The sequence below is a fragment of the Siphateles boraxobius genome, unplaced genomic scaffold (assembly GCF_051911475.1).
Source record: "Siphateles boraxobius isolate OS27281-9 unplaced genomic scaffold, OSU_SipBor_1 86, whole genome shotgun sequence".
NCBI lineage: Eukaryota > Metazoa > Chordata > Actinopteri > Cypriniformes > Leuciscidae > Siphateles > Siphateles boraxobius.
The window spans coordinates 3,096,507-3,124,221 of record NW_027509215.1 but is presented as its reverse complement, the minus strand read 5'-3'; the positions used below and the strand labels follow the sequence as shown (position 1 = coordinate 3,124,221).

Genomic DNA, 27,715 nt, shown 5'->3' with positions numbered 1-27,715 from the left:
TTTATTCTCTCAATCTGTTTCTCAGCACCTGGCCATTACATAACATATCTTAATTGCACAAGCTGAACGGCCTCTTTGATTGGCTGCCAGACAGACTGGTTCCAGTGGGCTTTCGGTCCAGAACGGAGTCATACAAGTTGCACACAGGTTCGAAAATCATTCATCAGTTTCCTGAACATCAATAACGACTTGAATCTGCCTGTATTTGTGTTTTTAAGATCAGAGACGTGACTGGATGTTCTGCTGCCAACTGGTGGGATGCTTTAAGTATTTGTCTTTTATGAGCTCTTCAAATTACTTGGCTGAAAACATTTTCCCAAGGCTCCTGCAATTTCCTACATATGGTTGCCATGGAAACAAAAGTTTCTACACTGCAAAAAAAAAAAAAAAAGTCAATAATTTGGGTCATGATGTAACACAAAAGAGGAGCATGTCCTGTGTGGAATACTGCACGTCTTTAGCATATGCTTGTATGCCACTTTTGCATCACTGGAAACCAAATGCATCAGTGCATAAAATGCAACCTATATATGTAGTGTTGCATAAATAAAGACATGATAAAAATCACAATGTGCTGCAAATGTCAAATTAACAAAGTGCATTCTCTAGTCTAGCGCATTCTCTGCTTATTACAAGGATGTGTGATTTAATACTTCTCATGATGACATTGATTCAACAGAGTTAAAACAGTAAGCACTGAGCAGCCTAGCCAGATGGCATTTTCATACAACACTTTTATTTTGTCGAAATTCAAGGGCAGCATTGTGAATAACTATCCAAATAAGGCAATTCGAGAAGGTACTGCGTCAAAAGAAACAACAACAAAAATAATAGATTTACAAATATCTATTAAAAACATGTGTCATTCAATGAGTAAATGCATGCTACTGTTCAAATTTTTGGGGTCGGTAAGAATTTTTTAAAGATTCAGCAAGGATGCATTAAACTGATAAAGTGACAGTAAAGACATTTACAATATTACAACAGATTACTATTTCAAAATAATGCTGTTATTTTTAACGCTCTATTCATTAAGGAATCTTGAAAAAATATATCATGGTTTCCACAAAAAGTTTTCTACAATAATGATGTTAATAAGAAATGTTTCTTGCGCACCAAATCAGCATTAGAATGCTTTTTTGAGTTGATTTTGACTGTATTGATGGCTGCTGAAAATTCATCTTTGTCATTTTTTTTTTACATTTAAATAATATTTAAATTACTTTTACATAATAATAATAATATATACATACATATACATACATACATTTCTTTTTTTGACTACAGCTGGAACTGGGCCAGCCCTTTTTTTTCCCCTCTTCTTCTGTAACTACTGTCTTTTTTTTAAATGACCATTTTTATTCCTCTACCTATTTAAAAATTTGTCTATTGTTCTTTTGGTTTTAATTTACCCTTTTTTACTATGTAAAAGTATCGAAACTAATAAAGAGATAAAAGAAAAAAATCTTACAGACCCCAAACTTTTGAACTGTATAAAAAACATTTTTCAGAGAAATTTTTAATCTTACAGTTATGGACCATCCCATACAGAAGATGAAGACAGAATTTTCATTTTTTGCGTGAACAATTCCTTTAGGTTAGGATGCTGTTTTATAAAGTAGCAGACAGCAAAGCAGTGCAATAGGTTTTGGAAAAGAGGAATTGTTTCTACATTACAGTAATGCTTTATGGGTCTATTTCTTTATCAAAACAAGCTTTTATTTGGTATAATTCACAGCAAAGAATGGCGGATCTATCCTTTTCCCCAATTCCCTCTTACTTGAAGCATCTTAAAAATACACAAACACAATGTGGGTGTCAGACAGATTGTTTGTTCTAATTATTGAGCTTGTCTATAAACCTCCAGAGTGTGGCACCCTCTAAAACCCCCCGCCCACATACACACTGCCTCTTTAAACACACAAACAAGCAAAAAGACAGACAAACATCCGCCACCTATACATCTGCTCCGCCCACATCAGCACAGCACGCAGCTCCATACACCAACCCATGTGGCACAATAACAGATTAATACACTACATGCCCAAAAGTATGTGGACATCCAAACAGCATTTGATAATTCCAAACAATTATCCCTGAACCTCTGAAAAGTGTGGTTGCTGTTGAGAGAGAAAGTGAAACAGAAAAAGAGAGAGAAAGGATGCTCCTCCTGTACTACTACACCCCAGGGGGAATTAATACACTTACAGCTGCTAAAGGCACTAGGTAAATAGGGCAAAAGTAAGTGTGTGAGTGAGAGAGTGTGTGTGTGTGTGTGTGTGTTTGAGTGGATAATACTAAGTATATGGGGCAGTGTGCCTGGCAGCCCTGAGGATGCCCATGGGACGGCAATCACTATGAATGATACCATCGTAGCAGTGGCAACAACAAGCTTTCGCTTGGAGCAACAGGCCGCTGGCCATCAGACTCTGCCGAGTCACACGCAAACAACATGCAGTTCAGAATTCAACCAGTTAATATAGGGTTAGACTGTCAATAGAGCTGGTTACAGAAACATTAAAGTGTAAGTTTACCCAAAAACGAAAATTCTGTCATCATTTACTCACCACAATATGACACAAAAGAAAATATTTTGAAGAAAACTAGGCTCCTAACAACTTTGGATTGCCACTGATTTTCATTGTATGCACAAAGAAAACAGACTTTTTTCAAAATATTCTCTTTTGTTTTCCACAATAGAGAGAAAGTCATACAGGTTTGCATAGGCGGAGGGCGAACCAGCTCCAGGATAATGCTAAAAGTGACCTATAACTACGCATATCATAAACCCGTCTTTTTAAGCAGGTACCAGATATAGGTGTCGTGTCATAAAATATTTTTAAATACGACTGAACACGTTGTATTTAACGTGATCACAATGTAGTAAAAACATTGTAAGTTAATAATTATAACGCTTTAATTTTCACAGTTATTCAAATAAATTAGCAAGCGCATGCAATAAACAAAACTGTAACAATAATCTGAACGCATCGGACTGGCCATTGCATTTATAAGCTCAACAGAAGCGTGTGATTGGTTTAATGCGCAATGCTGTAAAACGTGTAAAAAGAAGTATGAAGCAACATGAGCCGATCTAAATTTAATGCTGCAATCGACACTTCATTTCATTTTTACTTTACTAGATTTAGTTTAATTGTGCAGGGGGATTTATGACCTGTTCATTTCCGACCTGTGGCCACACATGCTCCGCCTATGCAGGTTTGAAACAACATGAGGGTGAATAAAGGATGACAGAAGACAAAAAAAATCAACAAATCAACACAAAAAAGTTCCTTATATTATTGTGAACAGTTTGTGTTCAGAATATGACGATTCCTGGTGATGATGTAACATTATCACCTCCTTTATTACAGGGTTATTCCACGCTATACCATGCTATTTATTCATATTAATTTACATTTATAGAAGTCATCTTGATTGACTTTTCAAGAACTTATTAAAAGATTTCTATCCCAAATAAAAAATTGTCCACTTTATTCTTCTACTTTCAAAATGTATCAATGTTTTCACAAAAATCGTAAGCAGCACAACTGTTTCAACTTTGATAACAATAATAATTTTTTTTTAGCCAGCATATTAGAAATATATGTAGGTCATGTGAAAATTCAGCTTTGCCTGGAGCAAGCTCTTAACGCATTATAGTCCTTCATGTCTATTGCAATCTCAATATTCTGGCCAGTTGATAATACCTAGAATATCTAAATCGACTGCTGGCGGTAAATCCTTTTCCTATTTAGCACCAAAACTTTGGAACATCTTCCTAACATGGTCCGGGAAGCAGACACAGTCTGTCAGTTCAAATCTAGACTAAAAACACATCTCTTTGGTTTAGCATACACATAAGACATCATAGACTTCTATAATTCAATGTTAGGCTGCATAGTTTAGATGAGCCGGAACCAGGAACACTTCCCATAGGAGTTAATAATTTCATAAGAAGTTTCATACGAAGGATGGCGTCTACGCTAATATTAGTCTCTCTGTTTATCCCGAGGTTTACCCCAGTCCGCCGGATCCAGGCCATATCCGGATCCGATGAAGGACCATCACATGGACACGATGACAACGCATCCCTGAAGTGCCGGCCTCATCAACACTGTGAAGGCCTAATGGACACCTCAACAAACTCGTCTCCATACAGGCGTGATGACTCCGACCCCAAACCAGATGGAACTGGATAAATATTGTGAAGGTTCTGATCCAATCGGACTTCTGAACTATAATGCTGCATAAATCATAATCATACACTGTTCGTTCATTGGCCAAAGGAGGACTGGCCCCCCGACTGAGCCTGGGTTCTCCCAAGGTTTTATTCTCCATCCTGTCACCTGATGGAGTTTTGGTTACTTGCCACTGTCGCCTTTTTCGCCTTCTTCGTCTTTGTCGCCATTGGCTTTTGGCTTGCTTAGTTGGAGACATTTCATTTTATATTTAAACAATATTATTACAACATTATTTTCCTGTTATCTCTGTAAAGCTGCTTTGAAACAATCTGTATTGTAAAAAGCGCTATATATATATATATATATAATTGACTTTGCCATCACATGAATAAATTAGATTTTACTTTTTTCTTTTCGTTTATTATCAAATAAATGCAGCCTTGGTGAACATACAAGACTTCTTTCAAAAACATAAAAAATTCTTAATGACCCCAAACTTTTAAACAGTAGTGCATCTTCTGAGGATATGGAGACCATTGGGTCCTGGGAAACAGTCAATCCTCTTTCGAGTGAGAAGGGAAGCTGTAATTGATCTTAAACTTTCCCTGTACACATACACACACACACATATATATTTCAAAAACATTCTGTATGAAGCTTACTCAAACACACACTAAACAAATAGTTCTAATACTAAAGCAAAGAAACAGCTGTTTGGTGCAGCTCCGACATGGTGGAAACATTTCATTTAGTAACTATTTACACAACATGTTGACAAACAGCTTGACTATTGATTTATTGGCAAAATAAGATACAGCAAACGATCCGATACAGATGTGCCAGAACACAAGGTGGTCTCCCTGGAAACTGTTTATCTGTAAACCTCAACATAGGCGATGCTTGATAACGACCTGTTTGCTATCACCACCAGAGAGAGAGAGAGAGAGAGAATGTGAACTCCAAGCTCTATCTGTATGGAAAACCCATTCTGGGAACCAAGGTTCCACTCCGAAGCAATAAATAAATATAGCCCAAAACATCCAGCCGAACACTCTGAATATGGTCTGACTCTCTCTTTCTCATACAACGTGGTTAGTAGGGCTTTTCAAAGCTGTGTCATGATAAAAACTAATTAAACAATGTGACTGTGTGTCTGGAGTTCGGTGACCTGCTGTAATCGGCCCTGGGAACCGCTGGTCTGGAATCAGCATATCTGTGCATGTTACTCAGATGTGGGCACAGAAACTGTGTCAGGCTGATTTCCGATCAGTCGAGAAACATCATGCAATATCCCTGACCCATGTTAATCAAAGCTGATTTACTATAACCGGACTCCTGTTAACAGCTTAGGGATCTATTCTGAGCTGTGCGACCGTGTGAATTTCCGAACATCAAGCACAATATCCCAATACACACTCTCTGTTTTTGGCTGCACGTCTCAGGGGAGCTTCTGGGTTTCCCCCTGTGTTGTCCTGTGATGGAACGTGGATGGTATTTTCCATTCCAGCAGGCCCCAGTCATGCAGACCCCCTTGCTATCCCTCACACACATAAAGCTCAGTGACAGAACGTCCTTGGACGCTGACACAGGAGTCAAGTGACCCCAGGATTACCGAGTCTGGCAGACGCACGCTGACGTGTGACAGTCACTCAGGAAAATTAATGGTCCTGGAATACAGCCACAGAAGGGGATAGAGAGAAAAAGATTAGGGAGGGGTAAGGAAGGGTGTGGAAGAACTCTTGAGCCACAATTTTGACAGCACTGACCTCCATACATGGACTCACAGATGCCTTGTATTATCACACTAACATCTCTCTCTGAACAATCCATGTTAATGCCGAGCTGTGTTCTATTCATGTTTATAGAACACTGACAATCATTCAAAAAGCAGTTGTTTTAAAGGAATGGTACAGCCAAACAGTCTATTATCTTACATTTTTTCCATTGATGACCGTTGAAAAGTAACTGACAAAATAAATTATTTTGCAAATATTATCAAAAGTTGCACACACACACACACACACACACACACACACACACACACACACACACACACACACACACACACACACACACACACACACACACACACACACACACACACACACACACACACACACTTAGGGCAGCTGAAAATATTTTTTTTTACCCAGCAGGGGTATCAAGGCTATTTTTTTTCAAATTTAAAATTAATAAATAAATGCATTTAAAATACATAAATGAAGTTTTAAATAAATAAATCAAATATATATATATATATATATATATATATATATATAAATCATACCAGTTAAAGGTGGTCACGGAGGTTTTTGGTACATGTATTTCTCTTAATTTAAGATTTAGGATAAATAAAAAATAAATCCAAGGATGAAATCATCGGACCCAAAGGTCATGTGCTATTATGACATAGACCTGAACATCCGCTGGGTTCAATCTACGATTGCCATTGGATTATCATGATGTCAGCTAAGGTACACTGTAGGATTTATAGACAATGAAAACATCTGGACTGCAATCCAAAGCCTCTGGTGATTTGTTGTTAAATTGACCATAGAAGTGAATTATGCTTTAAGATCTTGACTCCGATTCTTTTACAATCTAGAAAGGAGTTTTTAGCATTATCTGCTGAAACAAAATTAGCACAGTGACTTCTCTTGACCTCTGACCTCAGTTAAGACAATGCTGACACTTTCCCTGAACCTTGCCTAATAAGGGTGACAAAACAAGTGCTATATGTGTCACAAACAGGGGTGTGTCTCAGATACAACATTACTAAAAGAAACCTCATCCAAGTTAGCCTCTGTACTGTAATTAAACACATTCATTGTGCAATACAGATCTAAAACACTACAGTTTTTCACAAAATATGATCCTTATTCATGAATCATGCAAATGTAAAATTGTGTACATTTTACCGAAATTGACAGAAACAGTGATGTGTGTTCAGTTTCCATTGGGTGCACATAGAAAAAAATTAACATGGATGAACATCAGAAGGTATGGTGATAGAAACAGTACAAATTACTGAAATGTATCATGTCATGTAATCACTTAATCAGTGTTTCAAACAGGGAAAGACGTCAATAAAACAGTTTCATTTACCTACCCCAGAAAAGCAATTGACCATAACTCGTTAGTTAGCTAGACAAAATGGTAACACTTAAGTTTAGGGTCCAATTTTCACTATTAACTGGTTGCTAATTAGCAAGCATATTGGCTGAGTAACTTATAAAGCACCTATTAATGCCTTATTCTGCATGACCATATTATATATCCCTTAATCCTACCCAATACCTAAACTTAACAATTACCTCACTAACTATTAATAAGCAGTAATTAGGAGTTAACTGAGGCAACAGTAATAGTTAATAGTGAATACGTGTTCCTCAAACTAAACTGTGACTGAAAAAATAACTTTTTCTTAAATATATTTTGATAGATGTATGCATACATTATATTTTTTACTTAACTTTAGTTTAATGATGTCTTTATTATTTAATGTATGTTATCTGTCATGAAAACAAATTACAAGTGTTTATCATTAAACTTTTTATATTTAAAAAAAAATGGAATAGAAACATTAATATATTATTAAAAAGTTAATATATTGACTATTGATATGCCTTATGTGCAATTTAATTGTTTGTACTCATTTTTATTTGAGTGTTGATTATTAAATAAATCTGATTAATTGATTATTACATATAATCTAGATTCCTTTTTCAAGCAAAATGTAAATGGCAAACATTTCAATAATATATTATTGAGGGTTTTTTAAAAGTGTGAAAAGTGTAAATTTCATGTGACATCTCGGGATGATTGCTAGTCAGTGGCTTGATAATGTGCTTTAAAAAAACAATTTATTAATTGTACTAAATTAACACATTAAAGGTGCAGTAAGTGATTTCTGAGAAAAGCTGTTAAAAGTGGATCGGACTGAGCACCAAAACACACTTGTATCCAATCAGCAGTAGGGGACATTTCCACTTATGATGGGGGAGGAGAGAGTGAGGAAAAGGGAGATTTTAAGAAAGACTATAAAGAGAGATGGCTGAGAGGCATTACAAAAGAGAAAAGCTCAGAGGAATATCACTGGAAAAATAAGGGTTATGATCAAGCAAGAGTTTTAGGACCCATATTAATATTTGAAAAGCTTTCCAGCTGTGTAGAGACCAAAGTGGGAAGTCCTGAAATCAGACAGTAAGGTTGCGCCGTTCATCTTCGCATTATTTTCACAAAGCATTATTTTGCTTTACTTCTGCTATGATAAAGAGACCTCCGTTCTTGCATTGTGTGTTTTGGGGGCGGAGCAATGAAGGGAGGGGTGTGTTTGTTTGGGTTGATTTCAAATATCAACAGTGTTTTGTAATTTAACAGCCCTTTTTTCTTACAAATTTTATTTGACAGGTGGCTTATAATAGCCAAAAATAACACCACCACCACCTAGGTTTGATTACAGTCTACAGACACACAGGAACAATGCTTTTGAATATACTAACTAAAACATGTATAAATATCTCAATATGTACACCAATGAACAGTTCAGTACAAAATTGTTGACTCTCTGAACTCCTGATGGTGCATCCTCTTGAGAAGTGAGAAATCAAACGAGCCAAAGCTTGTTTTTGCTTAAAATTAAGATTTCAGTGCTCACAATCTGGGCGCTGATACCAATCAAAGCAGACTGGGAGATCTGCTCTGTAATGGCAGCTGCCAAACATTAAAGTCAAATCTGTTCGCTGTGTACACACACACACACACACACACACACCACACACCACACACACACACACACACAATACTCAGCTGTTCCAAAACCAGGACGTTCACAGTATGTGTTTCTGTGTATTAAACAGAAAGGAACACAAATAGACATTTGGCTGTGTTTGGACATCTCTAACTGTAAAAATTGAAAGCAAGCAAGTCATTTTTTCTCTTTTTGCTTTTTTCCCCAACAAAATGTGACTGAAGCTCAGCAGACGCTGAAATGCAGATGCAGAGGAAATAATTTCATATAACGATCCAACACATAAAGGCCCTGTTTACACCTGGTATTAAGATGTGTTTAGGTTGTGGTTTAATCAGTCTGTTTTGTCCACTTTCTACCATTTCTGTCCCAATATCTTTCGAGGGGAGGGTCTATGGGCAGGTAAATGTATAGGTTTTCTCAGATCTTTCGATCTAATGGACAAAATAAGCTTGTGTAATTTGCATATGAACACGACCAGAGACAACGCTAAAATCAGGTTTAGTTTCTACTATGACAGCCGCAAGACCACGCCGAACGCTGTGAATTTGTGTTAAAAATCAGGAACGGTGAGAGAACATTGTGCTTGGTACGTTTTTAATCTTTAAATCAAACTTGTAACTTGACCGACAAAGTTTGAATCCCATCTGGCGAGTGCAATTCCCATAATGTTTACGCATTAGATCAGTAGCCGGAGAGTAGGTTTTTCTTTTGTAGCTGTTTGAACACATTCGGCCACAAGAGTATTTACACTACAAAAGTAATCTGATCATATGTGTTTTTGACTACCTCTGGAAGTGGTCGAAACTGGACAAGCTCAAAAATGTTTAACACGCCGTTTGTATTTAGTGTCATCAACTTGTGATCTGATCGACCAAAGCGCATCTTAATACCAGGCCAAAGACTCAAACGATCAAAAAAACATTGCAAATGAAATAACTGTAAAACCTTTAAAAAAAAAAAAACATGGTACCTTGATAATTACGATAATACTGAAATGGTGCTATAGCGCATTTCCAAAAAACACATGGTTCATAAATTTCAGTAACTGAAACCATCACTGTATCACCACAGGACTTTTCTGTAACGGCATGTACGCGATGATATATTTGAATGTGTTTTTGTCAGTTGCACAGTTGCAGCTACCAGAAGTATATCAGAATGAAACTTTGGTTGCTTTTCACACCAAGGCTTTGCTAAACCCCCCCTCAACAGGATGAGTCATGCTCGCCTTCCAGTAGGCACTGTGATCCAGTTTCTATAGAAACCTGTTGCTATGGAAACACCTCTTGCTCAAGAGACATAAGGGGATAGACAAACACTAGCACAGGTGACCGGGGTAAATCAGACGGGATTTTAATAAGATATTCAAGACGGGCCCGTTTCTAAAGATCTCATCGCATGAAATGTCAGAACAAACAGCCATCTGCATAACACTTCCTCTTTTATGAATAGTGTGGAGGGCTGCACAACTTTATGGATTAACTACTTCCTATTCTCTACTAGAGCTGCATGATTTTGGATTAAATTAAGAATCAATTTTTTTTTGTTTCAACTAAAGATCATAATGTTACGGAGCCCCTAAAGGGACATGGTAAAGAAAAAAAATATGAAATCGGAGGAAAAATTATTGTTTAGCGTTTTCCCGAGAAACTTTGTTTGCTTGCAAAATGTTTGCATTTCCCTGAGAAACTTTGCATTCACTCGCAAAATGTTTGCGTTTCCCTAAGGAACTTTGAGTTCACTTGCAAAATGTTCCGTTTCCAGCCAAAAAATTGTACCAACTCCAAGTCTCTATGGTATCCTCGTCCCCATATTCTTTGGACTATTTTATTGTTTGTACCTCCCTTCAAAAATGAACCATTGAACTGTCATTTGTATAAGATGGTAATACTAAGGTAATCTGAAATACACTGCCCTTCAAAAGTTTGGGATCAGTAAGATAAGAATTTCTTTAAATTCATCAAAAGGGACAGTAAAACATATGTTACAAAAGATTCATATTCAGACTATTCAGCACAAAATACAAAAAAAATCATACTTTTTTCATTAATATTAAGCAGCACAACTGTTTTCAACATTGATAATAATAAGTAATGTTTATTGATCGTCAAATCAGCATATAATTGTCACGGGTGTGGTGTGGGCTGAAGAACAGGAAGGAGTCCAAAGTTTTACTTATTCCAAATAACACAAACAGGAACAGTCAGGCAAACGGGCAGAGGGTATACACACGATGCAACAAACAAGAACCGACAAGGACTAACTGAACAGAAGGAAACTCAATACAGACACAAATCAACAATAACGAGGAACAGGTGAGGATAAATGAGGGAGTGAGTGCAGACGAAGACTGTGACAGTACGCCTCCCTTCAAAGGTGCGACCTCGCGCCGTAAAACGTCAACAGGGGTGGGGTGGTGGGCACCCTGAAGGCTGACCAGGGCGTGGTCTATCTGGGGGAGGAAGCCTCCAGGGCGGACCATGCTGAGCAGGCGGCCAGGGGGGAGCAGGCGGTGCAAGCGGCCAGGGGGGAGCAGGCTGTACAAGCGGCCAGGGCGGAGAAGGCTGTGCAAGTGGCCAGGGCGGAGAAGGCTGTGCAGGCACCCAGGGCGGAGCAGGCTGTGCAGGCGGCCAGGGACAGAGCAGGGTGTGCAGGCGGCCAGGGCGGAGCAGGCTGTGCAGGCGGCCAGGGGGGAGCAGGCTGTGCAAGCGGCCAGGGGGGAGCAGGCTGTGCAAGCGGCCAAGGCGGAGAAGGCTGTGCAAGCGGCCAGGGCGGAGCAGGCTGTGCAGGTGGCCAGGGCGGAACATGCTGAGCAGGCGGCCAGAAGGGGAGCATGCTGTGCAAGCGGCCAGGGCGGAGAAGGCCGTGCAAGCAGCCAGGGCGGAGCAGGCTGTGCTGGCGGCCAGGGCGGAGAAGGATGTGCAGGCGGCCAGGGCGGAGAAGGCTGTGCAGGCGGCCAGGGCGGTGCAGGCTGTGCAGGCGGCCAGGGCGGTGCAGGCTGTGCAGGCGGCCAGGGCGGCCAGTGCGGCCAGGGCGGAGCAGGCTGTGCAGGCGGCCAGGGTCTAAACAGTCTCTGGCTCGGCGTGCATGATGTGAACAGTCTCTGGCTCGGCGTGCCTGACGTGAACAGTCTCTGGCTCGGCGTGCATGACGTGAACAGACTCTGGCTCGGTGTGCATGACGAGATGCGCTGGCTCGGCGGGACTGACGTGAACAGTCTCTGGCTCGGCGTGCATGACGTGAACAGACTCTGGCTCGGCGGGACTGACGTGAAGTGCAGGCTCGGCTGGACTGACGTGAAGTGCAAGCTGGCTGGGCTGACGTGAAGTGCAGGCTCGGCTGGACTGACGTGAAGTGCAGGCTCGGCTGAACTGACGTGAAGCAGCTCAGGCTCAGCAGGACGACGTGAAGAAACTCAGGTTCAGCAGGGCTGACGGGGAACGCAGGCTTGCAGGGCTGACGGGGAGCACAGGCTCGGCAGGGTTGACGGGGAGCGCAGGCTTGGCAGGGTTGATGGGGAGCGCAGGCTCGGCAGGGCTGACGCGAAGCGCAGGCTTGGCAGGCAGAGACTCTGGTAGGGCGCTCATCCTGGCAGATCGCGTTGACATCAGTGGGGGGTGTGCCAAGCTGGACATCTGTCTCGATTGCCCATAGACAGATCTGATAGCTAACCTGACAGTGGGACGAGACTCAGGCAGGACAGTCTCGGCGGGACGAGACTCAGGAAGGGCGCTGGCGAGATCCTCTTCTCCTAAGCAGACGGTGAAGGGAGAGTTACAGCTCGCCAGCACCCACTCCACAAAGGCAGCAAAAATATCCCGCTGATCTTCTCCGGTTAACTGCTCTCTGCAAACCTCGTTCAAGCTCACCTTGAAAAAAGTGCAGAGGCAGACGTCCGGGTAGTGTGTTATCCCTCTGGGGTCGAGAAATGCGCCGGCGTGTTTTGCTACATTTTTTTCACATAGCAGGAAAATAGACTTAAAATACTCTGTCATTTTTGGTCATTCAGACTTAAGAAATATAAAAAATAAACTGTTGAATGTCTATTTTTTTATGTGTCCATTTACAATTGAAATAAAACATTGTGCTTTTGTAAAATAAAGAAAATAAACAGGGTTTGTGCTTTGTCTCTCCATCTCCGTTAACCTTTTTTCTGGAGCACGTCTCTAAACTTAAACAAAACTCAGCGAATACTCTTCACCCAAGCATGAGCAATATATCTTTATAATCATTTAAGTTTGCACTTTTAAAATATCTAATTCAAAACTAAAAAATATTCTCTGTTTATGTAATATATAAAAAAAGAGAGAGGTGTCAGCCGATCTCATTATCGTTCTCTCAGCTCATTATTCTGCTAATGTGACACGCCCACGGAGAGAGCGCGGTATTCAAACGCAAATGTTCAAACATGCCAACGCCCACCAGCTGGTTTATAAAACACATCATGTTTAATAAAAACTTGTACTTTACCTCGTCTTGCTACCTTTGAGGAATAATACTATCTAATAACCCTGGAAAATGTACCCGAAGTGCTGGTAGTTTCATTTCGAGGAGCAATGGATCCAGCTGATGTAATAAGTCATTTATTCTTAAGTGCTTTGTTCGAATCGCGATATAGAATAGTGTCTGTACACCGCAAAAAGACTGTTTAAATATGAATTGCGTGTCTGTGTGTAGGCTAAATGATGAATGAACAGCACAGACGCGGGCGCATTGTTTACTACAGTTATGCAGCGCGTGTCTGTGCCGTTCATTCACTCTCGCACCTACATTAGTAAACGTTATTTTTACATGAACACATCCAAACTATATTGCTATAGCCTACTAAGATGAGTAAAAATAGACTGAAATATGTTGAAATAAAATGTCTGTATAAGCAACAAATTGCAAATTAACATGTATATGCTAATATATCATACACAATATGTTATGGACTAAATATGAATGTTTAGACGATGATTAGTGATTAGTTTTGGATAGATTATAAAGTTTTGACTGTAAAAAAAGACTACTGTCACATTAAACAGTTAAGCTTTTGTTCACTAATTTCTGCTCATATGTTAAATATGTATGATGTTTTGTCAAAAATAAAGTAGGTATATTGAATTATCAACTAAGATGTTATTATAGTGTTTGTTCCAATATTCAATCTAATGAATCCTTACCTTTTTAATACGTATGATAAAATGTATGCTTTTTACAAAGAAAGAATACACTTGAAATATTGTTAAAATTGTAATTGTTGTTGTAATTGTAACCTATTTGTAATTGGTTTCAATTTCTAATTGTAAAATATGTATATATAGATAATTTCTTTTGTCCTTGCATTCTTTGGGACCCTGTGACACACCTGTGTGAAAAGGCTAATTAATATGCAGCTCATTATGTATGTTTCACATTATCCGGACATCTCAGGTGTGAACACGCCTCCACGCATATTGCCTTTCCAAACAAAAGGTGTCTTATAAAATTTAAATCAATGTATTGTTTTGTGTAAATGATTAGGCAGGATGATTTTCAGATCATTTTGAAGCAAAAAGGCAACAACACCCATTAGTCAAAAGTCTTGTGGACACATATTTAGTATGTGTTTTGTGGCCTTATTTCAGACACTTTAAGTTTTAGTTTTTTCAATATCCATGCATAAACAATATTCTCTCAAAAATGCAAACATGTACATACATTTTGCTTACATATTATGGTAGCCCTGTTTGTGCTAAATAGAGTGTAATTACACCTTTGCTATTAATATGTTTATAAGCAACTGAAAAAAGCACAAATGTCAGGGCATGTCAAAACATCTCAAGGACTCCAAAATACCTTGGACCCCAGAGAGTTAAATGAGCAGTCTCAAGAAAGGTCCGCGTATGTTCCTCCAGAATTTGCTTCCCCTCCTCTTTGTATTAAAATAGAAAACAGTTATTTTTATTTGTAAAATATTATTTCACAATATTAGTGTTTTTATTGTATTATTGTATATTTTTGATCAAATAAATTCAGCCTTGGTGAGCATAAGAGATTTCTTTCAAAAACAAAAATGTAAAAAATTTTACACGCACCAAATTTTCGAATGATAGTGTATGATATTGAAATGAATTTATTGCACTTATCATAGCACTTATTGATTTCGCATAGAACTGCCATGGTTTTATTTTTGGGATATAAAAATAATATTCTTGTACAAGCACCTTTTTTAAAAATTCTTGAAAAATGATAACATCCAATTGTTCGGAAATGAGCTGAAACGACCTCCAGGACCCCACAAGAGTGCAGCTCTAATGTAAAAATCACACGTATATCAGCTGCCTGTAGAGAGCCAGAGATCAAATCACTGTCCTGCCGTCCTCACCTTGTGCAATGAAAGTGAAGCTCAGTCAACCTTATTTGACATGAAATTCTCTGGAGAAAAGCACAGAGGCTTTGAGAGGATTCAAACAGCATGATGTGTACATGTGTGCACTTGTTTGAGTGTGTGTGTGGTATCCTTAAAAAGGAAGAGCAAAGAAGAAAAAAATCTCATTGAAATTCTGGTCAGTGCTGCCAGCTCTTTATACACTAAATATGATATAACTAGAAAATAATACAGCTTCATCTGCCCTCAACCCCCTACCTCTGCGCTGAGATGGACCGGCTGAGGCAGTTACATAAACTCAGATACCCATACTCATCAACTGTGACTCTGTCTCTCTGGCTGTCGGTGGAGGTATTAGAGAGTGGCCCTATATTAGAGAGAGAATATAGAGTGACCCTATATTTATTGAGAGACAATTTTACTAAATAAAAAATGTATTATGGACCATTTAAAATAAATTATTAGTGGTGAAAAGTTTATAAACAAAAATGTTGACTTACAGGACCTAAGCTATACACATTCCCTTATACATTACATATACTATTCAACACATATCCAGCTCATGACGTTAAACTTAGCCTGAACGGCGAGTGACCGGTGACGGTTAAGTAACTGGTCTAGCTCACTAGTTGTGAGTAGGGTGTGATAATACCATTGATAGTTAAAAGCTATCTAAAATGGCGGCCCTCACAATGAGGTCAATAGCGTTACCCATGCTAGAGTACTAGCTAGTGAGGAGAGGAGTGTGGAACCGCCTCGTGAAACAACCCACAAGAAACAGTCATGAGTAGACGACTAAACAGAGAAAAATGGCAGCTAGGCGGGCGGCTGAACAAATAAGCGCCCTGTCGTAGTTCTAGGGCGCCAATCGGCACATGGAACGTAAGGACACTTTGGAAGGAATGGAAGCTTCGAATTACTTGTTGGCCAACTTAACAAGTGGTTAAGATGGAACGTCATTGGTCTGCCTGAGGTGCTTAAAACGTAACAAGGCATAGTAGAAAATTATGGACATAAGCTCTTGTATTTGGATGAAGAAAAAACGCATCGAGGAGGTGTAGGTCTGCTTTTTTCAAAGATGGCAATCCAAGAGTTTAATCGATTGGAACCCGGTGTCTTCAAGGCTAATCAGTGCGAGATTCATTAGTCAGGGTTATAGCATCACTACCCAAGCATATGCACCAACTACTAGACTGTGGAAGACTTTTATAAGACGTAACACCATCGATAACGTGCCAAAAAGGGACATTAAGATCTTTTTGGGGTACTTCAAAGCAGAGGTTGGCACGGACAACGTTACATGGAAAGGTGTTTTGGGGCACTTCGGATATGGATCAATCAATGAATGATAGAGGTGAGCGACGTTTTGTAGGTTCAACAAGCTAAACATTGTGAACTACTGGTTGAGGCACAAACCGTCACAGAAATAGATTCCTAGTTTGCCTGGTAACAGAATGCGACAGATCATTGATTACATTATGATCGATCAGAGATGAAGAAGCTTCACCAGCAATGCTAGGGGTGTAACGATATTCAAAGCAAAACGAAAAACCGCGATACAGAACCCACGATACGAATCGCGATTCTCTCATGGCGTGCCGAACACGCCCCGCCCCCTGCTCCCCCGCCCCGCCCCGCCCTGGCTCACTGGACCTCATGTCTTATGTGTACACAACAAAGTCAGTTTTTTAGCCTAATCACCTTTAAAGTAAACCAGGTAACTTTTCAACCTTCATAATATATTTCCAAGTCTCTTGTGATGGTACATCGACTTACTATAGGTTGAATGACACGTCTGCCATAGCCTGACGGGGTCTGTAGCGTTTTTAATCGTACTTTTAAACTTCGGGTTTCGGGTAGTAACCGGGGAACAAAGAGAACTACAAAACTCGACTGCTTTACGGCATATACGTCACTTCCACCACCACCCCCACTTCCTTAAAATCGCAGGGCTGTCAAGTGTCACGCAATGAGCGTGAGTCACTCATTTCGGTCTTTTGTCACTCTCTCCCGCCACACATTGTATTTCTCACGCTGAAAAACTATTTGTAATATATTTAATATGCCGCAGCGCCCAAAACTCTGGCCGCGCCGCTCTCACTGTGGAACAGGCATGAATTCAAGCGCGTCTCCTCTGGTGTTGTTCGTCTGGTGTTGTTGGCCAATCAGAAAATAGCACTATTGTATCTGGGTAACATTTAACGCAACAACCAATGACACCCTGTAGTCTGGGGTGTTTTTTTGTCTGCCTGACTATGTTACGGAAGCTATCTTATCCTCCGTTTATCTTCATGAATCAGGTAATGATTATTTGTCTTGCCTCAAGCTATAATGCAAATCTTTTATCTACCACTCAAACATTGCATTGAAGTATCATATAGATTCAGTAAAACGGTAACCAATAGACTAGGCTACTATAATGACACTGGCTTGTAAACGTGATCATCACGATCATTTGTCGTTAGAAAAAAAAGAAACCCATGAAATTATATTCATATGACATGCTGAAATATATGCCACTGTACCTGGGATGAAGACATTTCACACGCGACGCAAGCAGAACACCTGCATGTGACCTCCTCCTACAGTGTTCAGGGCTATCATGGTTGTCAACAAATGCACGATGACAGAGTTTACGACAGTAGTAGAGGACAATATTGTTTCCCAACTGTAGGGGGACCCCGAGAGCAAAAGCTACCTGGTGTTACTTTAACACCATATAATAGCAAGCCCCATGTTTTGTTACTTTCGATAATAAGCAAGGTGTAATCTTTCAAATTATGTCTATTTGATCACGAAATTCAAACAATAAATGGCGTTTTGGCACTCTTTGCTGTGGCGTGACAGATCGCGGAGCGTGAGTAAACGCGATCATCTCTTCCTCAGTTACAGAATAAACATGAATGGACACCTGAAGGTATGTTGAAAGATACAGTATACTTACTGAAAGGCATCATAACTCATGTAATCGCTCAATCAGTGTTTCAGCAGCGGAAAGCAGCAGCAATAAAACAGCTTAGTTTTTCACATAGCATTACCTCAGCAGGCAAGTCATCCATATGAACTCTTGCACTAAATAATATGCACTATATTAGCCTTAGGCTATATTTTACTTACAATCTGTTAATGATATCTTGATTATTTAATGAATGTTTAAAATATTTTTCATGAAAATGACAGCAACTGTGTAAATTATTATATTTCAATAACGAATTAGAGTAAAAATACAAGTTAATGCAAAAACTGCCTTGTGCCTTAAGTTCAGTTTACATGTTTTCATACAATGTGTTGGGTGTTGATTATTATATCTAAAAAATAAATAGCATCTGAATTTAGCCTAATTAAGTCTAGGCTCTGTTGTTAACCTTAATGTTATAGTAATGTGCGGGCTCCCTATATAGTTTACAGCATTAGCAGATTTTTTTTTTTAATCCTTGCGTTTAAATCCGAAACGTTTAATTGTAATTGAATTAATTTTAAGACAAAGACACATTTTTTTTTCATTAAACCACTGTTTAAAAAAACAAAAAAAGCAATTTTAGCTTTCTAAACCCCATCGAACCGAAACCGAACCAAGACGTCAAAACCGTGGGAAGAACCGAACCGTCAGTTTTGTGTATCGTTACACCCCTAGCTAGAACCAAACGTTCTCAATGACCACAATCTCGTAAAGCTTTGTTTATACTCGACCCGTCCGCACGAGCTTAAGTCTCCGCTGACTGCGCGCCCACCTCCCCAAACGGACGAGCGTTTATACTTGACGTGCTCGCCGTTGTGCTATTCTGTGAAACGACAGGGGGCGACTCGGAGTAATTCTCCTCTAAATCAGCAGTGAAGAAGTAGGTTGCCGTTTATAAGTACTTTATTAGTTGCTGAAATTCATATAAAAAAAAGAGTAATAAATGCGGTAGGTTTATCAGACTGATCTCATGAAATGGCGTATGTATGACACGCCAATTCGTATTTCCATTTTTGGCGTGCTATCAACACGCATAATCCCTTTTCAGCGTGTTTATCAACGCCGTTGACTTAACGTTACATCACTGTCTATATATAAATATATGACCTACCCCAACCCCGTCCCTAAACCTACCCGTCACTGGGGTTAATACCATTTATGAGTCTTCCCCTACCATCATAGGAAAAAAAATATCGCTCCCCAGATGTAGATATACATTTTGCTTCGTTTCGCTCGGACATTTAACGGCGTACACATACACTCGGAATCACTCGGACATTTAATGGCGTAGACATACACGCGGAAGATGACAGTTCGTTTCGGCGTGGACATACACGCGGATAGCTAAAAATGCGTATAGATAACACGCCACTTGACTTGAAAGTAGCGTGTATGTTTACACAAAGTCATGATGTCATGTTGGGTTTATTGTACTTTCACTGCATGTAAACTAGTTAAACAACTGAAGCCTTATTGAAGAGTGTTTAAACCTTAATTTCATAAGCAGGGCTTACTTCTGCTATTGTAGGCTTATTTTGTAAATGTAAGCAGTTACTTTAGACAAGTGCAAACTTGCAAACTGGGTGCTTAATGCAAATGTGTTCCTATTCACAAAATGAGAGGCTTTTATGGTCACCCATCAATGCAAATGTCTCTGTGTATAGAAGGATCATTAACATGCTGGTACAGACGTACCAGCTCGGACAAAGTAGCCTCAAAGTCGTTCATCTTCGGATGTGGCGCGGCGCGCGATGTTACAAAAAGTGCCGTGCACACCGGCAAGCGAAATTGGGTCTTGCGCACCCAACGCACACAACCGCCCACACCGCAATGACATCATTTTTGCCGCACGCACCTTCGTACTCATGTGGACGCGTCGAGTATAAAGTGAACAAGGCTTAATGGGCAACTTTTATGCATTTTGAGGTTAAAAAGAGGACACTCAGAAACTTCGAAGAAAGTCAACGCGCTGATGTCAACGCGATCTGCCAGGATGAGCGCCCTACCAGAGTCTCTTCCTGCCAAGCCTGCGTTTCGCGTCAGCCCTGCGGAGCCTGCCCTCCCCATCAACCCTGTCGAGCCTGCGCTCCCCGTCAGCCCTGCCGAACCGCAGTTTCTTCACACTTCGAAATTGGACATTGAAAGACTGTAATACTAAAGTCAGAGAGCGCTATGATATCAGGCTCAAGAACAGTTTTGAGGTGCTTGGCAACACGATAGAAGAATTCAGCTTGCATGATGCACTCGACATTATCAACAGCACAATGAAGAAAATAGCTGAAGAGATAATCGGCTTTAGAATATATAAAAACACTCCTCGTGCAAGGTGATGAACACTGAGATGTGGGCAAAAAGAACAACAGCCCATATTATGTAAATTTAAAACAACGATACTCTCAGCTGAAGACCGACATAGACAACAAGGTAGAGAAATGCCGCAGCGACTGGTTCAACAAACAATGTTGCGAAGCAGAAGAAGCAAGCCGAAAGAATGACATGCACACTCTTTTTCAAAAGGTCAAAACGGTCAAAAAGGAGTCAAAATAAATTAAAGGTGCAGAAACATCAGAAACAAAGATGGCAACTTACCAAGGATGCTGATATACACAGCCTCTGTCTCTACAACGCACTTATCAAGGCAGATTAGTATTTTCTTGAGCAACTCTGGTCAAACTGCAAGAGAGATGTGCATCGGACCTGCTTGAGAGCGAAATCAGAACAGCCATCTCCAAGATCAAATCCCGAAGGCTCCTGGTATCGATGGCATCGAAGGAGAGCTAATCAAAGGCGGCGGTGAATCCACAGTCCGTATCATGCATAAAATTTGCAATAAAATTTGGGCCACGGGTGAGTTTCCTATGCTATGGATGAAGTCCTTGGTGGTTACCATCCCAAAGAAAGGGGATACAACCAAATGCGAAAAATCACCATACAATTGGCCTCATCTGACACTCAAGTAAGCTCAAAGAGCCGGATGAAGAACGATATTGAATTACAAATGGCAGAGAAACAATCCGGATTCAGACCAGGTAGAGGCACTATCGAACAGATTTTATCACTCAGATTGATAGTAGAGAAGTACCTCGCACTGCAAGACAAAGAACTTTACTTGATCTTTATTGATTTCAAGAAAGCCTTTGATCGAGTGTGGCATCAAGGCTTTTGGAAAGTACTACAGCACTATGGAATCAATCTCAAGCTGATCAATATGATTGAGAATCGACAAGGCTGTATTTTGTCTCCAAGTCTCTTCAACATCTATCTGGAGGAGCGTATTATGCAAGGAGGCACTTGACGGTCTGGAGAGGATCATGTGTAAACGGCAGAACACTTAACAACTTACTTCATTCTTCTAATGAGAATTGCGGAAGGTATAGACAGATGGGGTTTAGCGTCAACTCATGCAAGAGCCTACGTGTAATATATTGCATGGAGATTTGGGGAAGAAGAAAAAGAATACTATTCAAATAAAAACAATTATAATTACTTAGCGAGGGTGTGTTAAATTGATCAAAATGACAGTAAAGACATTTATAATGTTAGGTTTCTATTTATCAAAGAAACCTTTCAACAAAAAAGATTCCACAAAAATATTAAGCAGCACAACTGTTTTCAACATTGATAATAGGAAATTTTCCTTTAAACACTAAATCGGCATATTAGAATGATTTCTTAAGGATCATGTGACACTGAAGACTGGATTAATGATGCTGAAAATTTAGCTTTGCACCACAGGAATAAATTGCATTTTAAAATAAATTACAACAGAAAACAGTTATTTTGAATTGCAATACTATTTCACAATATTACTGCTTTAATCAGATAAATGCAACCCTGCTGATTATAAGAGACTTCTTTCAAAAAAAAAATTTTTTTACAGACCCCTAACCTTTAATAGGTAGTGTATGTATTAACCCAAATGTTGATACTGATGAAGAAAAAGCTCATAGCAACAATCTACAAATGTGTATATATTTTCCTTATTTTTCTCCAAGAGATCAACTAAATGCACCAACACAATCTCCACAATAACTTGTAGGCTCAAAATCCTGAGTGTCTTTTAAATACACAATCTTAGGCTCACTCCTGTGTTCTCTAATCGATCAGAGCACTAGCAATGCTTGTCAGGCTTCCTCCCATTCACCTGCATCCCGCAGGCTACACATTGCCATGGGAACAGCCAAGGTGAATGAGCAGAGGTCACGAATGACTGGTTCAGTCCCAGGACGGCAGTGGAAAGTTAAACCTCCGATCTAAGACACAGCATGGAATGTTTTTTATTTCTGCTGCATCATTTGCGAGTCTACAGAGAAAATGCACACTCTTATTAGCAAGCAAATACACACAACTCACTCAGCAGTCACCGCAGCTTTCCCCTGAGAGGAAGAACGAGAGAGCGTGAGAGAGAGAAAGAGAGCGAGAGAGGATGGTGACCTTGGTCAGGCCTTTAATGAGATGGAAAACTCCAGAAAATCTGTTTCTACTCCACACTCAGCAGTCTCTAAACTGCATTACACTCTGTCAGCATGAATCTGATGAGGAGATAGTCAAATGTGTGTGTGTGTGTGTGTGTGTGTGTGTGTGTGTGTGTGTGTGTGTGTGTGTGTGTGTGTGTGATATCTGAGAGACAGATAAGCTATTTTCCCATAATAATATAGGCGACTGTTGCTGGCTAAGGTTGCTAAGCATGTGGAACAGAGATCAGTGAGCTATCTCTGTATTTGTGTGTGTGTGTTTGTGAGGGAGGACAGTGTTGTAAACCTTTTTTATATTCCACTCAACGACTTGGAGTATTGGACCCAGCAGTGGACTGGGTTGGTTCAGGAGGGGGGTAGTCAAACCAGTTTTAATGTCAGACACATGACTTTGACACACACACACAAATACACACACACACAGATTGAGAGAGAGAGAGAGAGAGAGAGAGAGAGAGAGAGAGAGACAGAGAGAGAGAGAGAGACAGAGATATAGAGAGATAGATAGAGAGAGGGGGAGAGAGAGAGAGAGAGAGAGAGAGAGAGAGAGAGAGAGAGAGAGAGAGAGAGAGAGAGAGAAATGTCCTCTGGGATAGCTGCAGGTACACTGTGAAAAGTCTAGAGACATGTTTAAAGGTGCAGTGCGCAATTTATGCACCACTAGTGGCAACAAACACAACTGCAAAAATAACTACATTTCTTAAGACAATGTAAGTGGTGCTTGCCTGCTAGCATCAAATAAAATAAAATAATAGACAGACAGACAGAACAAAAGAACGATAGATGAATGGAACGATAGATAGATAGATAGATAGATAGATAGATAGATAGATAGATAGATAGATAGATAGATAGATAGATAGATAGATAGATAGATAGATAGATAGATAGATGGAATGAAAGAACGATCGAAAGAACGATAGATAGATAGATAGATAGATAGATAGATAGATAGATAGATAGATAGATAGATAGATAGATAGATAGATAGATAGATAGAAATATGGATGGATGGATAGAAAGATAGATAGAAATATGGATGGATGGATGGATAGAAAGATGGATGGATGGATACATAGATAGAAATATAGATGGATGGACGGACGGACGGACGGACGGATGCATGCTTAAAATGCTTCCTTGGCACTAACTGAAATAACAAAACAAATTAAAACTCAATAGAAATATTTACAAAACTAATACAAATAAAAAAACTGCATAAAATTATATAAAGTAAAAAGATTTTTTTTATATAAAAATTAGAACTAATTCTAATGATTAATAAAAACTATAATAGTATAATAATAAATTTTAAAAAACACTTATTTCAACAGGAAGAGTTGAACCAAGCAGAAAAATGCACAGCTGGTATATGGATTATAATAATTTCATATTCAATAGTATAGTAGATGGTTCATCTGGTTAAAACTGTGAAATTAACTTTAGCAGACATTATTCCCTATCTGTTGCTGTTCAGGTCAGAGTAGTTGCTTGTAAGGGTTTTGATGACGTCATTTTCAAACGGCTCCAGAATGAGCTGTCGTGACATTTACCGCTAAACTGATTGCCTCAAAATCAACAAGTGTCAAGTGCAGAGTGCCGAGAAACTTACTTCGAAATGAACAGGAATGCTAATGGACTTTCTCAAGGTATTACAGTCTTTCTATGGACAAAATATGACACTTCATAACTTTCTATCTATCTAGTTCTTTTCTAGGATGAAGTGATATGATGGTTATTACACTCTCACTCTCACAACTGCGTACTTTTCTGCTTAGCATTCTAATCTAATCTGCTCTGCATACTCAGCAACCCCTATGCAGAGAGAAAAGAGAGATGATCATGGGACTATTTTGATGACACGCATTTACAGAAGTTGATGAGCACTTGGAAAACACACACACACACACACGCTTGATGACTAAGTTTGCTGCCGACACCTTCCTTTTTAGCTTCAGTGAGCAAAGTTTGTCCTAAAACCCATCAGGACTGAAAAGAGAAACATTGGTGTTCTAGTAAAGCATCTTCCCTATGAGATAGAAAGACTGTGTTTTGTGTTTCTTTCACTGTATGAAACTCAGCGACGCTCTACTGCAGTGCTGCTGCTGACGCAATATCAGGAAAGTTCATCTGTGCGCTAAAATTCAGCTTTGACTCACAATGTTTACACAAACAGCCCATAAAAACTAATGACTGCATCAGAAAACCTTAATGAACTACCAAATGAGAGCACTAATCAGACACGCTCACGTCTCTATCCCTCACTGCAATCCCAACCTCCTTTCATAAATGTTTTTCGTCTAATAATTTGATGCAACCTGCTTTGTTTACTCACATGGATATAAGCTGGTATTCTCTGATTGGCTGGACAGGCTTGACATCACCAAAGGGACAATTACATCATACTTAAAACTAATTACATTTGGCAAATTTCACATGCGGAAATGATATTGCTATACAAGATTATTGATGCCAAACAGACAGACAGAACACAATTGTATTTTTATGATTTCTCTGGACATGGTACTTTAATACATCTCAAAATATTGAAATTCATGTACCATGGTATTTACATAACCTATAAAAAGAGTACTGTTTGTAGCACAGACGGTAATACCAAGTTTAAAAAAAAAAATACAACATAGTACAGAAATCCATGTACCTTAGTTTATATAAGGTACCCCATGGTACTTCCAAGACTACGATAGTAATACCATGGTTGATTTAAAAAATACCAGTTTAAAAACCCATGGTCGTTTTATGGTACCTCTTGTATGTATTTGTGTATCATGGTATTCTTGGAAGTACCTTGGAAATGACAAAGTGGTAACAGTTCAGTTTAGGGGTCCAATTCTCACTAATAACTAGTTGCTTATTAGCACGTATATTACTAGGACATTGGTTTATTAGTGCTTATAAAGCACATATCATTGCCTTATTCTGCATGACCATATTTTAAATACTCAATACCTAAATGTAATAACATCCTTACTAACTATTAATAAAAAGTAATTAGGAGTTTACTGAGGCAAAAGTCATCATTAATAGTTAGTTAATAGTGAAAATTGGACCCTAATCTAAAGTGTGAACGACATAGTATATGAATATGGCATATATATCATACACTTATTAAAATAACCATGGTATTCTAGGAAGTTCTTTGGAGTACCATGCTTCACAATACAGTACTTTGGCAGCAACATAATATTATTGTACTTTGATGTATAGTAAATCATGGTACTAAAATTTGACCATGGTATTTATGGTACTTCTGAGAATACCATGGTGGTTTTGTATGATTGCCGTATTTATAGAATACCATGATATTAACTTCATAATAGTGTCCAAAAACCATGAAATTAACCTGGAATTTGATTAGTAATAAGATTTGGAGTCAGTAGGAAGTCTCTAATGTATAGTAAATGCTCACCAAGGCTGCATCTATTTTATCAAAAATACAATAAAAACAGTAATATTGTGAACTATTATTACAATTTAAAATAACTGTTTTGTATTTTAATACATTTTAAAATGTAATTTATTCCTGTGATGGCAAGGCTACTATTTCAGCAACCATTACTCTTAATTGTCACATGATATTTCAGCAATCATTTTAATATGCTGATTTGCAGCTCAAAAAACATTACTTATTATTATCAATGCAATTTTTCTTTTTTAAGGATTCTTTGATGAATAGAAAGTTCAAAATAATAATAAAAATAATAATAATAATAATAATAATAATAATAATAATAACAACTTGGACTTATATAGCACCTTTCATGGTACCCAAGGTCGCTTAACAAAAGTGTGTGTGTGTATGTGGGGCTGGGGGAGGGGTTGGGGGTCAAAAGACTTTGTGAAAATAAATGTTTTAAGGTGCATTTTGAACATGGGCAGGGATGGGGCAGATCAGACATGGAGTGGTAGACTGTTCCAGAGTGTTGGAGCATTTGCAGAGAAAGCCCTGTCCCCAAAAGTCCGCAACCTGGTGCGGGGGGTGACCAGCACGTCCTTGTCAGAGTGTAGGGATGGAGGAGCTCAGTGAGGTATTTTGGTGAGAGTCCATGGAGAGATTTGTAAGTGAGCAGTAGGATCTTGTAGATAATGCGTGACTTGACTGACAACCAGTGGAGCTGTTGGATGATGTGAGTGATATGCTGCCAGGGCTTTATGTGGGTTCGAAACCCTGGCAGCAGAGTTGTGGACATACTGGAGTCTGTTAAGGGCCTTGGTGGGCGGTCCAGACAGGACACCATTGCAGTAATCCATGCCTTTATCACCATCCAGACGGGAGGTGATAAAGGCATGGATGAGTGTCTCAGTTACTGAATCTGTGAGTGAAGGCCGGAGTCGTGAGATGTTTCTGAGGTGGTAGAAGGCAGCCTTGGTGTTGTTGTTAATATGGGACCGGAAAGATAGAGTGGCGTCCATAATGACGCCCAGGTTGGGCACCTCAGGAGAAGAGGAAATGGAGCAGCCATCCCCAACCAGGGCCAGGTCACCAACTTTCCTGAGCAGTGGTGCAGGGGCCACCAACATGAGTTCTGACTTATTACTGTTCAGTTTGAGTAGGTTTGTGGTCATCCATGATTTGAGTTCCTGCAGGCAGTTGACAAGTTGTGTGGGTGGGAGCTGGGAGGAGGGGTTTGTGCTGATATAAAGTTGAATGTCATCGGCGTAGCAGTGGTAATTGAGTCCATGTTTACGGATAATATGACCTAGGGGTAGTATGTAAATGGTGAACAGCAGCGGACCAAGCACAGAGCCCTGGGGTACACCATGGCTAGATCAGGATTTGAGCCATTTAGGGTGATGAATTGTTTGCGGTCAGTGAGATAGGACCGGAACCAGGCCAGTGCTGTGCCACTGAGGCCAATGAGCTCAGAAAGGCTGTGGAGAAGAATAGTATGTGAAACTGTATAAAAAGCACAGCATTTACTAATATAATAATTCCATGGTCATTTTTCTATTGGGATTAGACAACTGCAT

The 27,715-nt window shown here is 39.4% G+C and overlaps 1 protein-coding gene across 4 annotated transcripts in view; it reads right to left on the bottom strand.

Annotated features, from left to right (window-relative positions):
• ece2a (endothelin converting enzyme 2a) overlaps positions 1 to 27,715 on the bottom strand; it is a 102,354-nt gene that overhangs the window by 29,830 nt on the left and 44,809 nt on the right. The window contains exon 4 of one of the 4 annotated variants that reach the window (XM_077221852.1): positions 20,838 to 21,025. The exons of the other annotated variants lie outside the window; for them this stretch is intronic. Within the exon in view, the coding sequence (XP_077077967.1) occupies positions 20,882 to 21,025 (144 nt within the window). The 3' untranslated portion in view covers positions 20,838 to 20,881. The remainder of the gene's footprint in view (positions 1 to 20,837; positions 21,026 to 27,715) is intronic. 4 annotated transcript variants of the gene reach the window in all.